The sequence below is a fragment of the Syngnathus acus genome, chromosome 3 (assembly GCF_901709675.1).
Source record: "Syngnathus acus chromosome 3, fSynAcu1.2, whole genome shotgun sequence".
NCBI lineage: Eukaryota > Metazoa > Chordata > Actinopteri > Syngnathiformes > Syngnathidae > Syngnathus > Syngnathus acus.
The window spans coordinates 5446317-5460692 of NC_051089.1; the positions used below are offsets into that span (position 1 = coordinate 5446317).

A 14376-nucleotide genomic window follows, 5' to 3' on the forward strand; every position below is an offset into this window, starting at 1 on the left:
CAACATGAATTATGGCGAATGTAACATTCATTCTTTCATTTTAACTTGAGACTCATACCAAAAATAGAGGAAAAAAAAAAAACAGGACGGAGTTGGATGTTAATATCTAGCAGGACAGTGTTAGCATAACCCAGTACAGACTAAATGTGGCAGACAGAATGTTACAAGTGGATATCAAGTCTGCTTTAATCATTTGTGTTTTTCGGAAAAATTATTTAATCTTTTCTGGTTATTTTTCCGGATAGATGGAAATAGGAAAAAAGTTAGAAAATAGACTACAGGGGCGGAAAAGTTGATCTGACTCATCTTGATCCATCAGTTCAAAGCTGTGTACCAAGACTTCTGGCGTATAGCGAAATGCCTCATTTCCCCCGGCTCAAAATGCAGGTTCGATTTCGCTCCTCTAATCCTCAATCACAGCAAACGATTCCATTATTGTGCATCGCTGATTCATCAACCAATAGTCACGCATCAGCTGGGCAGCACAAAAGGGAAGTGGGAGGTAAAGATTAGGTGGCTAAATTGGAGGTGCAGCAAGCAAAATGTAACTTCACAACCAAGTAAAGCAAAGACTTTTAGAATTGGAGTTCACACTTTCACTTTTAATAAATACAACGGAGAGGACCTGGTTGTTGACATGTCATTTTTTTTTCTTTTCGCCCACGCAGCTAAAGAATAAGCAAAGAGATCAATAAACAAGATGGTCGCAAGCGTTTGGACACAACACTGTGAGCTTTCGTGATCCTTCCACTGGCCTTCATTGCTTTTTTGTTTTGTTCCCGCGCTGCCCTCAAACTGCCATGTTCTTTTGACGGGTGACGAGGAGACATTATGAAAACGGTTTGCTGCTTGAGAAAGTGAGTCAGCCTCGTTGTTGTTTTTCTTCCATTTGCCTTCCCATGTAATTCCCAGCTGATGTAGCGCTGTACTAGTACGTTACGCAAATAGTCTTGGAGGATAGAAATAGCAAATCCTCTTCAAGTTGAAACATTGCTGTCAGGTGAAAATCTTGTTACTCCAGTTTTGGTGATTTTTTACGGTTTTTACTCGGATTACGCAGTCTTCCGCCAGTTGAGAAATGTTCTTGACCCGGAGGATTATTATTATGAAACCCCAGCTGCCTCCCACTTCTTTTTGATTTCCATTACATAAATGCAAAGCACGGTCATGAGAAAAAATAAAATAAAAATAACGGCTTATCTTCCATCAACAAATTCCATGCTTTTAAGCGAGATTTTTACAAAGATGTCATCTCTCGTAAGAAGTTACAATGGAGAAGACTATAACGAATCAATTCCAGGATTGCGTTGATCTCTGTAAAAGATCGTACTAATGCCTTCTGGCGCTTCTTTTCTTAAAAACCAAATAGTCCAGACGCCCAAACCAGTCTTATATCAGCACGAGTACCCCCATGGTACTCTTTTGTGCTTCTACGTCAACACCTTCAAACCTCTCCAACATCGCACTGAGAGGAGGGAGGTAACCCCCTCCCCCCCAACTCCTCTCGCCGCAATCGTAATCGATTCGAGCGAAGTTGGAATTATTTTTAGCGTTCACTCCGTCCTCTGCCATAGCACCCCCAAGGCTCGGTCTCTGCAACCTTTGGTTCTCTGGATGGTGGTAGACGCGCGACACGACTTTCCACGCACAGTTATGAGTCACACTGGCACTGATCTTTTTTTTCTTTTTTTCGTTTTTTGGAGTTTGAGCCACTAGAAGAGGAAAGGTAGTGATATATGATGTAATTCTGTAAGAATATACCAACTTGGTGCAATCACACTCAAAAAAAGCTCATGAATATAAGTGATGTACAAGTGTTGGGCTAACTTTTTAATAGAATATCCAACACCCTTGAGGTTTTACAAGTTGTAATTCAAGCTAAATTTGTAAGGTAGAATACAGCTCCAAAGTTGCGGAAAACCATGGTGAGAGTTATAATTTAGGCTTTGTGCAAGTTTGGGTGCTCTGTTATAATTTGTTACCCATTGGCTCCCACGAAAATCTGAACTTTCCAAATACAAATTTACTGAGTGTCATTAAATGTGTTACCATATACACAAATTAAATGTGTTCCCATATTCACAAAATAAAATTATTTTTTTATTTATATTTTGCGTTTTGTTCCATTATTCCCATATACACAAAAATCAATTTTATATTTTACATTTTGTTCCCTTATTCTCCCAAATATTTCACCTAAAATATTTTTGTGTGTGTCTCGTCTCATTTTATTAATGTGGATGTATTAACATTGGCAATTAAACTCCCGAGGGCAAAATGACATCTTGCTCATCAAAAATCAAATCTTAAGGGTGTTTAAGACGCATCCTTGTTGCTTTTTTATTTGCATGCTTGTAAATATACAGCAGTGTCACGTCCTGCTTGTTTGCTGCACCTCATTACTGAAATTGTGGGGAAGTGTTAATGAGGGGGTGGTCACAGAGTGACCGTGTGCGTGTGTGTGTCTCCATGTTAGCCTGTGAGGGTCAAGGGACTACAAACATGTCTTGTTAAATAAGGCTGCTGTGACTGAGTTGATGGGGGCTCAGCTGTGGGAGAGGAACCTGCCTGGCTCTGTGCATATCGTGATGAGCTGCAGATCAACTACTCGAAGCCACATCCCTGTCCTTGTTTGTCCACCAAAATACTTTTTCCCAAATTGGCAATCTGGTCAAATTTGAAAATTTCCCATCCTTTGCAATCAAAGTCAGCAAAGACTATCCTAAGCGATTATCCTGAATTAGTGAGCCCCACCCCACCCTTACTGATCTGCTTATTTAACCTACTCAAAATTTACGATTGCATCATTTGTGTTATGTGTGCTGTGTCGGTCTTTTTGAGTACACCGCACGAGAAGAGCAGTAAGAACAAACAAGCTGATTTATTTTTTTTCCCCTTGTAATTTGTCGGGTCACTGACCTTTTAAAGATGGGCTAGAATATTTTTTAAAATGAACGTTTGTATTCTAAAGACTATCCAATAAAGTGCAGTGAAGGTCAATAATTTGATTGAGAAGAACTGATTGTTGATTAATCATGTCTTGAAGCATCAACAGAGTGCAGCCATTTGAGACTTTCAGTGTCAACTACTTTGCTGTTTAAGACCAACATAATAAGCTAGGGGAAGTTGAGCAACAACCACTCTGTGGAACAATTCCCCTGGGTAGGCATGAAAAAACAGGAATTAAAATAATGTACTACCGTAATTTTCGGACTATAAGTCGCGGTTTTTTTCATAGTTTGGGTGGGGGGGCGACTTATACTCAGGAGCGACTTATATACATACATATGTTTTTTTTCACTTTTTTGGGCATTTTATGGCTGGTGCGACTTATACTCCGGTGCGACTTATAGTCCGAAAATTACGGTAATTAAAAGTGCGCGGAGACAAAAAGCTTTAAAATTAATTTATGCTTCCCTGCACCCAAATGGTCACAATCGCACTAACATTATGCTACATATGCTTTCTGCTACACTTAAAGTATTGCATTGGGGAAAATGCTACTTGAACTTACCAAGTCTTATATCCAGGTCATTGTAAGCATGCAAGAATGTTAACCAAGTCTTGCCAAAGGCCACTTTAGCCACAGAAATGTCTGCTGATAAAAACACGTCCAATATATTGAACCCGATTGCCATTTTTAAGTGACACAACAGTCTTGTTTAGTGCTACAGTAATTATTTTTTGTACATACATTTAACATCTTAGACACGCCCACGTTGACCAGATAGCAGCCGTCAAAGAAAGAAAAAAAACGCATATTAATATTTACGTTGATCAGTGATGAAAATTTGAATTGTATTTTATGAAATGGTCCGAGTGCTACAACACACGGCATGCTAATTGCAGTTTAGCCATTAAAATTAAATCAAAAGCAGATTTTCAAAGGAGTTAAGGTTGCCTTCAATTCAAATTTGGAGGGTCAATTATCAGGATGACTGAGACTAAACACATACATGTGCTTAATGAAAGTTCTAGTTTTTAACGTGGAGAAAAAATAAAATGAAGTTGCCTTGCATCTGACCGTTCCGCTGAGTTGCGCACTCACAAACAGTCGCACACATTCAGGAAGAACGAAACAACACGGGTGTCGGACACATGTTCAGCGGTATGGTTTTGGAAGACAAAGTGAGTTTGTTGGGACACGCATGCTACCGTAATCTCCACATTGTAATGGAGGCTAGCTCACTTGTGTCCCTCTTCGCCCTGCTTTCAAAAGCATCATCATTATTATTATTACAATAAGTGATATAAAATAAGCGGGCGAAGGGTGGATATACCTTACTGGAAGTCTTTTTTGGTTTCCGAAAATCTTTTTGTCATAAGGTTTCAAAAGGTATACACACATACACGTGATAAATAAGCACAGTCTATACATTTGAGAATCAACAATATGAGATCCCAGATGATGTGTCATCTTAGCAAAAAATGTAGATTTGCTTTTGTTGAGACACACAAAAAGCCTTGGATGCAGGTATTAGTGCATAGGTGCCTGCAGACAAAATGTGTATTTGTCTATTGAACTGCCCTCTCCCGTAAAGAAATGACGGTCCTTTAAATAGAGATCACTTTCACACCCTCCTTGATTAATGTATCACTTAAATATACCTCTATCTATATACATGACGTATAAATAAGAATTGGACAAAGCGTAAAACAGTGTTACCTGGTAAAGTGTCTCTTAAATCACAGCAAATTGAAGGTCAAATAAAAGGCGGAACACAGTGACATCTGATAAATGAAAATGACACTAATTCACAATGTGAAAAAGTTTGTGTGCATTTCAGTCTGGAGGAGCACAGGAGGGTGTGATCAATCCTCACAAATTGGAAGAAAGCTTTGAGCGGACAGTTGGAGTTTCTAGATCCGATGAGCAGGCAGAGGAGCCCCTCCGGAGTGACGAGGACGGCGAGGCTCCGGGGGAGTGAGTCTGATGGGGGCGGCCCGGAGAAAGCTGGACCGGAGGAGTCATATGACCGGGAACTGAGCTACACGGTTTGGATTTTAAAGTGGGTGAGGAGAAGGGTGAGTGGTAATAACCTGTTTCCACAGATGAGCAAGCAGTTTGGTGGCCAAAGGCTTGGGCTACCTCCTGGGGAAGAGATGGGTGCGAGCTTGATAGCAGCTTTAGATCCTCGGAAAAACGACCGGGCTGCAGATCTCTTCCTGCGGTGTGTGTCTGGACCGAAGGATGCGAAGGAAGAGAAGACTGAGGCATGAGCAGAGAACTGTGGGATCCTGTGGCACTGGGTGGGTCATTGAAGTGGAAAGTCCTGCTTGTCACAGGACTTTGAATAGTCGGGCTGGGTGCTACCGGAGTAAGGCATGGTGAGGCGTTAGCTGAACCGTACTGGGCCAGGGAAGCCAAGGCAGACCTCTCCAAAGACAACTGGTGTGGAAGAAATCCAGATTGGAGACCTGCCAGGCTAAATTGCCCAAGCGATGATGGTGAACCCTCAGTAGGCTGTTGGCCATTCTGTCCTTTGCTTGAAGATGGGGAGCTATGTGGAGGAGAGTGGAGGAGGTTCAAGCTACTTGTAGTCCTGCCTCCTCCAGCAAATTGTTGCAAGGGGGTCACTTGAGGATGCTTGGGGGGTGGCTGACTGTAGAGAAGCTGTCCTGGCATGGGGCTGGAAGAAACAGTAGATATTGGGCTCTGACAACGTGAAGAAGTATTAAGTCCTGTGGCGCCACCAGAGGCCCCCCCTGAAGGGCCACTCGCTGCATGGCCTCCGACTGTGCCCTCTGTTGTCCTGTTCTTAAGTGTCGCAATACCCCCTCCTCCTGGCCCACTTGACCCTACCCCTATGAAGCTAGCTGCTGCTCCGCTGGAAGCCCTTCCCAGAGATCCTCCTCCGGGATTTGATATCAGACAGTCACTCGAAAGACCGGTAAGGGAACCCACGGCTACTCCTTTAGCTGATCCTCCAGAAACCTTGGTTGCAACAGAGGGGCGCCCAAGCGATCCGCTATTGGTCACGTCTACGAGTAGTTTTTCAGAAGTCCCACCTATTGACCCACGGGAAGTCCTTTCTAATGACCCTGCAACGGTTGTAGAGACCAGGAAGTCTATACAGGTCTCTCCCACTGTCCCAACTGAAGACCTCCCGAATGATCCTGCAGTGGTGGTTGATACCATTGATTCTAAACAAGTTCCTTCCAATGAACCACCAGAAGCTCTCCCTGATGATCTGCCAGTGCTCATCCCTATGAGTAATTCTCCGGAAGCCCTTCCTAGTGATGCAAGCGAGACCCCACCCAAAGATCTCCTGGCTGACTCTGCTACTGACACACAGGTAACACTGCTTGAGTCCCCTGTCGCTGATCTACCACAAGTACCACTCATTGATCCTTCGTAACCCCCTCCGAGTGATTCCCCTGAGTTACCCCCCATTGATCCACTGGGAGCTGCTCCAAACTTAAAGATTTTCAGTGAACTCGCTTCAGCCGTCGCAGCTGTAAAGTCCTCGCTGGCCCATCCTCCATCGTCTCCGCTCGCCCCTTCCAAAGACTCTCCGACTGCTCCGCCCAGGGGCCAATCCGCTGCACCGCCACAGGCTCCGACTGCACTTCCGCTTATCCCAGACCCTGTGCTTCCACCTGTTGATGTTTGGTGGAAGAAATTAGACAAAGGCGGAGTGGTGGAGCGAAAAGGCTGCTGATGCTGCGGTTGCGAGTGCAGCTGGGCCAAACTAGATGAGGGCAAACCAGACGACGAGTACGGTCTGTCAGGAAGCGCCGAGGACCCGTTTACATTAAACCCTGACTTTGTCTCATTCAGTCCACGGTGGCTTCCACTACCCAAACCCTGTTGGCTAGAGCTATTTGTCCCTGAACCTGATGCTACATGCTGAGCCTGAAAAGAGGCCAGTAAGGACATGTCTACGCCTGTGCGTCGTTTCGAAGGTGTGCTAGAGGGAGATTCCCCAGCAGATTCAGGAGCTGGTGATGATGGTCCAAAAGTGTGAAACTTCTTTTGCCCACTGGGAGGATCCTTCAGGGACCCCAGTACGGAAACCGGAGGCCTGAAGAGAGTCGGCGGGAGGTGGGGATGGTGCGTGAGAGCGATGGCAACCGAAGTGGTGGCGGCCGCTGCCTGGAGAGGCGCCTGGATTAGCGGGGCCCAGATGACAGGTGTGGGCGACGGTGGTGTTTGGGGAGGGGCGTTCTGCAGGAGGTGGGCACAGTGGGCCATGTCCCTGTCGTGTTGCACAATTTGTTGGATAATTTCATTCTCCTGGTAGTTGAGAACACCCGAGCTGAGGTCATGCTGCACCTTATGCTGCAGGATGGAGTTTTTCTTGCCTTTCATGCAGAGAAACAGACACACACACACACAGAGTGATAGGAGAGAAAGAAAGAAGAAAAAAACAAGAATGAGCGTTTCTTGTCAGCAGATAATGCTCTGCTGACATTTTCAATGTACTCATCTGAATAACTCATTCAACAGCATCGCTACCACAACTTGTAGAGAGGAAATCACATCAAATGCTCAGGCAAGAGAAACAATGATTTTGCAAAATGCAATTGGGAAGAAAACCATAGTGGAGACAAAGGGAAACACCAATAAAAGACAGGTGGGAGACAACCACCCAGAGACAGGAGCTTGAAAAGCATGACAGCCTCAAGGTCTTTGTCTCAGGAGCTCTGACTGTGCGATTCCATAGTAACAAAGGGACAAAATACAAACAAACCTTCCTATGAGTCATTGGCGGAGAGAAGGGGGGGGGGTCTTAAACAAAAAAAAAAAAAGTATAGCAGTGGTTCTTTTACTTTATTCAGGATTGTTATTGGCTTGCTGACTCGGTTCTCCAAGTCAAGTCTGTCAAGGGTAAACAAGGTCATCGAGACACGGTGACTCCACCTCCCTCCGAAACAGTGCAAAACTCTGACCTCTAAGTCCATTAACCATAGTGGAGCGGTGACAGGGTCAATTCGCAGGCCTGCCATCCTCAATTCCATCCTGGGTAAGCCTGAGATATTCCAAATGCAATTAGATACAGACCAAGCCATCGGTCGTCATGACCGGTGGCTCTGCTCGGCTGGGGTGCTTCCTCCGAGGATGACTCTCCATCCACCTGCTTGCTAATCGCTCGCAAAAGCTCTAATCAGATTGTGCAAGTCCATCAACGGAGTCATTAATTTGTGCATCAGCGCTATACGGTACGCCGCTGACGTTATTAAGGGAGAGAGGGATGTACGGGCAGGAGAATGGGCCGTACACAGAAGACCATCTCTAAGATCACTATCAGCCCACCGTATATTTTCAAAGCAGTCGTTTGCTACAAAGAGTCTCCCCCACAAGGAACGTCTCCATCCTCCTTGCTAAACATAGCCGAGGATAAAACTGAGCAGGCGAGCGATGGCTGAGTGATGATACGGACGTGCTTCTCATTGTGAATATTTTATTTGAACGGGGCTTTGAGTAGACTGATGGATATGCTGAGAATATCAATTGTCTGCATTGGGGATCAAACGGGGAATTCAGAAGCTTTGACCAAACTTTACAATGGCTTGGCTGAGTACTCTAACGGCATGAAAAAAAAAAACGTGAAAGGCTTCCAGAGCCATCCGGGTTTTAATGATTGTTTGAATGTATGTTTCTTGAAATAGATATAACGCTGAAATATCCTTACCAATCCTGTCCAGTCTGTCCAGGGCAACTGTTTCAAAGGCCCGTCGCATCATGGGATACTCCTCCAGGACTTCGTTGAAGTTGTCCACCGACAGCGAGTAAAGACGACAGTATGTGTCAGCTCGCACGCTGGCCGTACGTCTGCCGCGAGTCAGCAAACAAATCTCTGGAAACAAAAAAATAAATAAAAAATCATGTGTGAAGTCATTGTGTCTCATTGTTAGCTGCTAATGCAGTGACGCCTGACCCACACAAAGCGACGTGGCCGAATTACTGAACTGGACAACAAATTTTCTCTCAGGAACTCACACCAGGCAATCAAACCTTGCGTACAAATGAAAAAAAAGATGCAAATTTTCTGTTTGTTTTCCAGAAACACAGAAGTATGAATGTGATATGTTAGCCGCTAGGCTACTATGCTATCCCAGTGCATGACCAAAATAAAAGGACTTTTCACACAGCAATTTGCATTACCCATCCGCTGGACCTGCTGCAGGTTCTCGAAACACCTATAATGTTATCGCACGCTAAAATCTAAAATTATTATGACTAATCTACATATCCAGTGTCCCAAAACTTTCCCGGAAAGTCTCAAATTTACTGGAACAAAAACACAACATCCCTCAAACAGTGAGCTCTATTGGCCGTCGTCTACCATAGCTGTTCAAGAAACTAATGGTCCATTTAACAGGTTTGTGCATCCGCCTGTACCGTGTGCATTTACATGTATGCGTGGAGACGCATGTTAGTGTGTGTGCTCGCGCTGGTGTCTGCACAGAATGCGTATGCATGCATGCATGATCGTGCCGCTGTGTGCATGTTTTATTCATGAGAGCTTTCCAGTGTAAGTGGCGGTGATAACAGAGGCTATATATTCTATATATATGCATATGCGGATACGAATGCACCTACGAGGATGCCGTAAATGCTAACTTTTAGGTTTTTTTTATATTCCATGTGTGGGTTAGGATGTGAAGGTGTCGTGATCTGTTTTGTGTTCATCTCTTTTCCCGCTAGCCCGCTGTCTCTTTCTCAGAAAGCCATTTGCCGTTTATCCCCTTCATATTCCGCATGTTGGCAAACACATACGCAGATCCCTCGGTGCTCGCGAGGCCACGTCTCCTTTAATCAATAAAAACATTTGTAGCGCCGGCTGTTGTTTACGTTTGGCTGCGAGGGTATGATGGCGGCGCGTGAGAATGTCGGCGAGAGGTTGAGCGCAATGACGAGGCTGCGTTAAAGGCTGGTAACAATCGTGGCGCATCACGTCAATGCTCCTCACCAAGGCGACCCAGTTTGCTTAAAAAAAGGCCATCGGGTTCTTGTTTTAACTTTCTCACCTGCATCGTTTCTTTTGCAAAGTTATTTGAGAGATTATTTATTGTGCTGAACCAGTTTTCCTAAGTGTTTGAAATTTGGGGCGGTAGATCAGTATAGCTAAAGTAAATTGTCATAATTCCACTCAATATTTGGGTTAGGGATTGTTCTTGCGACACACTAATATATATTTTTTCAACCAGTCCCAAATCAGCTCAGAAAAGCTCCAGCTCCTCTCATGAACGGTGTGGAATACAAAATACAAAAAGAAAGGCTTGGTGTCTTGATCATACTGTACAGAATCCTAAAATGTGATGGAGTGCAAAGTAGCTCTCAGAATATGAGATGGACATTGAAGGCAGAATGTGAGTGAGGAACATCAAGTGCATATGAAAAGAGGAGATGGCTGAGCAGAGCATGGCCAAGTGGAGAAGACAGCTGTGAATAGGCGAGTTTAAAAATACCCTGTGTGTGTGTTTGTGCGTTGCGTGCACTGTAAGTGGTTGCTCGCGGGGGCAGCCCTGGCTGTAGCAGCGCCGGCAGCGGCATCGCACTGGTAATCCCCTCTGGAGAGGAGCACCACAGCGCTGTATTAAATCCTCTTGTCCTGTGGCTTTCTGGATGAAGCCGGCAGGGCCAAGATGAGCTGCGACGGCTGCAGGCAGCCAGCCCTCTGGCCTCGTGGACAGGTCTTTGCACACAAGTCAAGCTCACATACTTAGCGGGGCCGTACAAAAGCGGGGCGGAAAGAAAGAATTTTATCCGCGGTGGCGTCGGGAGCCGTAGCAAACCCGCTCAAGACGAAACAAAAAGAGCAGGACTAATGTCCTTAAATAACAGAGACTGCAAAAGAGGCTCAAACTTAACATGCGAGAAATACAAAATGGCTACAGTAGAAACTTTTTTCAGCATTGGAGTGTTTTCATGATTAAACATGATTATCTGTACGGGTAATGTAATGTTAATCAACATTTTTTGAAGAAATGAGTTGGTGAATTCTTTTGTTTTGTTTTGTAGATTCCCTAAGACATCCTTGGCCCCCCGATGGCCCCCCCAAAGAAAAAAATCCTAGCACCGCCAGTGGCATGTACCACTGATGCTTTCCAAACAAAGCTTATTGTGTAAAATATGTTTGATTAGTTAAATCAAAAGACTAAAAAAAAGCAAAACATTTCTGCGGTGTTCACCTCTCAGTCGCTTCTGCAGATTTCTTGAGTTTGAATCATTGGATTTATGAATGAAGCATATTTACTCACGCTTACTTGTGACTCATCACAAGGCTCCCAAAATAGGGACAATCCCCTGTTCAATGTCGGTGCCTGCGTTCTGCCTGTCTTGCTATCAAACCTCGGTCGTCGTCTGCTTTTTTCCATCCCCATCTCCAATCGTACATTTCTGTGCGGTCTGGAGTAACAATGAGATGATTCGTAATCAGACCGTCATTTGGGGCGGCGACAGCGCCAATGAACACCACACCAGTCGCAATACAAGATAACCGGCTGCAGATTAAACATCTCATTACACGTGATATCGTCCAATTTGAAGAAGCGTTTAGAGAAAAAAAAAAAGAGAAATTCTTCTCATATGAGAGGGGAAAATGAATGCGGGCACGCAATGAATTTTCCCACCGTGTCTGCTGGTGTATCTGGCCTGGCGGAGATATTCGCCCGCCAACGTGTTTGGCGAGAGGCCAATCTTTTTCTTCCACACTTATGAGACAAAGCATTCATCAAAATTGAATGACACCAAGGAAAATTGGATCTTGCTCGATGACAAAATGTTCTTTGACCTTGTTGAGAAAATACCAAGGTCAAAACTACACCAGCACTTGTGACAGGCAGGGGCGATATAGAGTTAGAATATGCAAATAGTGGCATATTTTCTTTTTGATGGGTAGTTCACAATGCCGCAGCATAATTAGCCCCATTTTAAAGGCGCTAAACCAAAAGTAAAAACAGCAAAACTAAGTCCAGTGAAATTAGGTCAAGAATCTTGGCTTCCAATTCAAATGAACCACACGACCCTCTAAGCGACAAAGTTCAAATGACCAAGTTGACCGCATGGCAGCTGAAAAGAGATGAGAACATTGCACCATCTGCTCAAACGGGGGAAAAAAAACCCTCAGTTCCCATCCAACTGCTTTTCCCAATTCCCGTTTGCATGTTTCGGAGAATAAACAAAATCTCCATTTTATCCCTCGCCTGAGATGCAGTCAACTTACAACCTATTCAACGCTTACTGTGTCATTCATGACAGGGCTACACGCTCCACGGACAAACAACGCCCTCTCCGTCATTGTTTATCGACTTTCTCTTGACTGCATCCGCTCCGGAGGCGGGGGGGGGGGAGAAAAAGCAGTGTTAAAGTCGGTCAATAAAGCTGTCTCTTCATGAGGTAACGCACTTGCCACACAGAATGAACAGATTCAGGACAGACAACATGCACTACATGCTGCTTTTGCCCTTTTCGATACTCAAAGACAAGGAAAAAAAAAAAGACATGAATAGTATACGCTTCTCTCAACAAAAAAACACTAGCTCCAAATGATGTATTTTTTTAATATATATATATATATATATATATAGACGTGTATATATATATATATATATATATATATATATATATATTTATATATAAAAAAAAAAATATATATATATATATATATATTTTTTTTTTTAAGCTAACAGCCGAAGACAGCTAACAAAAATGTAAATAGATGCATTTGTGAATAATGAACAAGTGAGGGTTCACCCACACAACAATAATTAGCTACACCTACAGTCTATGATTGTAATGACAAATAAAATACAGGGTATAATAAATAAAGCTTTTATTTTGATATAATGACGGGATTTGGAAATATATATTTTTTAATCAATATCTGAATCACTAACAACTGATCGCATACGTTTTGATGCACCTGCTTACAACCTGCAGTCATTTGGGGAGAAAATCAAACACTAGCCTATTTTTTGCAGTGCACATGGTCCTGCATTCGGTTGAGGTAAGCACAGCACAGCAGCCATCGTCCGTGCTCACCAGTGTGCATGGATGTGAATTAATGAGCGGGTGCATGCGCGTGGGCCCCCTTGGACTGTGATCATGTGGCCGTTTCCAGCAGCTCTGCTCTGGTCTGGTCTGGCAACGCTCACCTGGGCTCCAGCTCTCGCTTGTCAGCTCACATCTGCCTCCTACACACTGTAACAGAACCCCCACCCCCACCCTCGACCTCCCGAGCCAGGCCACTGGACACTGTCTACCTCCTCAGAAAAAAATAAGTCTTCCAGATTTTTTTTCTGATACTTTCGTTGCACTGGGGCCGATGCTTTTGTTTAAGCCTCGCCTGCTTGCTTTGTCATATTGTTCTCTCATTGGCTGTTGACAGTAATTTGTACAAAGTGGAATCATTTTATGCAAATATTTGACAAGGCAGTAAAAAGCATGAATCTACAGGCCATTTATTGTTTTATAACATTATTGAGCCACTTTATCAACTTTTTTGAATTAAAGAAATAAAACACAACTAAAACGATTTGCTTGTTTCTCTGGGGGGTAAAATGACAAAACGTATTTTTATTCATAGCTTTTTATTTGCACATTGCTAACTATTATAATTTTAATACATTTTATTCATACTCAAACTTCTCTTGTTTCTCCTAGGAAACAATAGACATGCAAGCTTTTGCATGTTTTTTTAAAAAATACATTTGTGCTTTTATTTTTTCAATGACTACGCTTAGAATGAGGATGATATATGCCAATTTATTGGCTTGTCACATTTAATTTACTAACAAAGGACATATAAATTATTTTATTTAAGGACAACAACATATCTCCTGCATGACCTTGTGAAATCTATATAAATAGAAACACAGTATAAGGTTAGCTCTCTGTCGTGGAAATAAAGCAAGAAAACACACGACCTCGGGCACCAAGGAATAACAGCAGGCACTCTGAACCCGATGAGTCAAATTTTGAAATATCTGGCTCCAGCAGAAGGCACTTTGCTCGCCGGAGGGCTGGAGCGCTACAAATAAGAGGCCATGGCCGAGCATGGTGGACAATCTTGGCAGGTCTCAAGCTGCTTTGCTACAAAAAAAAGGGGAGGGGGGGGGAGCTCGGGCACTGCAGACACATCAAACAATAGCAGCAGGGTAGGGTTTGATCGATTCACTTTGGAGGCCAAACATGAAGATGGAGTTAGACAGAACTAGCTGCAAGGGGAGCAGACAAGGAAGCCAGTAGCAGATGGTTTGGTTTCCCATGGCAGCTGACCCCAGCTTTACTGAGTCATTCTTGGAAGCTGATGACCACCAGAGGAAAGCCCAAGTGTCAGTCAGGACATTTTTATTTTGCAGTCACTACGAAACGAAGACTCTGCAAAGCCTCCGCTAACAACCAAGGCTTATAACTGACAAAGGTAT

At 43.8% G+C, this 14376-nt stretch overlaps 1 protein-coding gene across 1 annotated transcript in view; it reads right to left on the reverse strand.

The window, feature by feature from the left end:
* Positions 1–3602: 3602 nt before the first annotated feature.
* Positions 3603–14376, reverse strand: part of hcn4 (hyperpolarization activated cyclic nucleotide-gated potassium channel 4) — a 52750-nt gene continuing 41976 nt past the window's right edge. The window contains exons 7-8 of the mRNA XM_037248155.1: positions 8637–8801; positions 3603–7305 (exon numbers count right to left, since the gene is read on the reverse strand). Of these exons, the coding sequence (XP_037104050.1) occupies positions 4820–7305; positions 8637–8801 (2651 nt within the window). The 3' untranslated portion in view covers positions 3603–4819. The remainder of the gene's footprint in view (positions 7306–8636; positions 8802–14376) is intronic.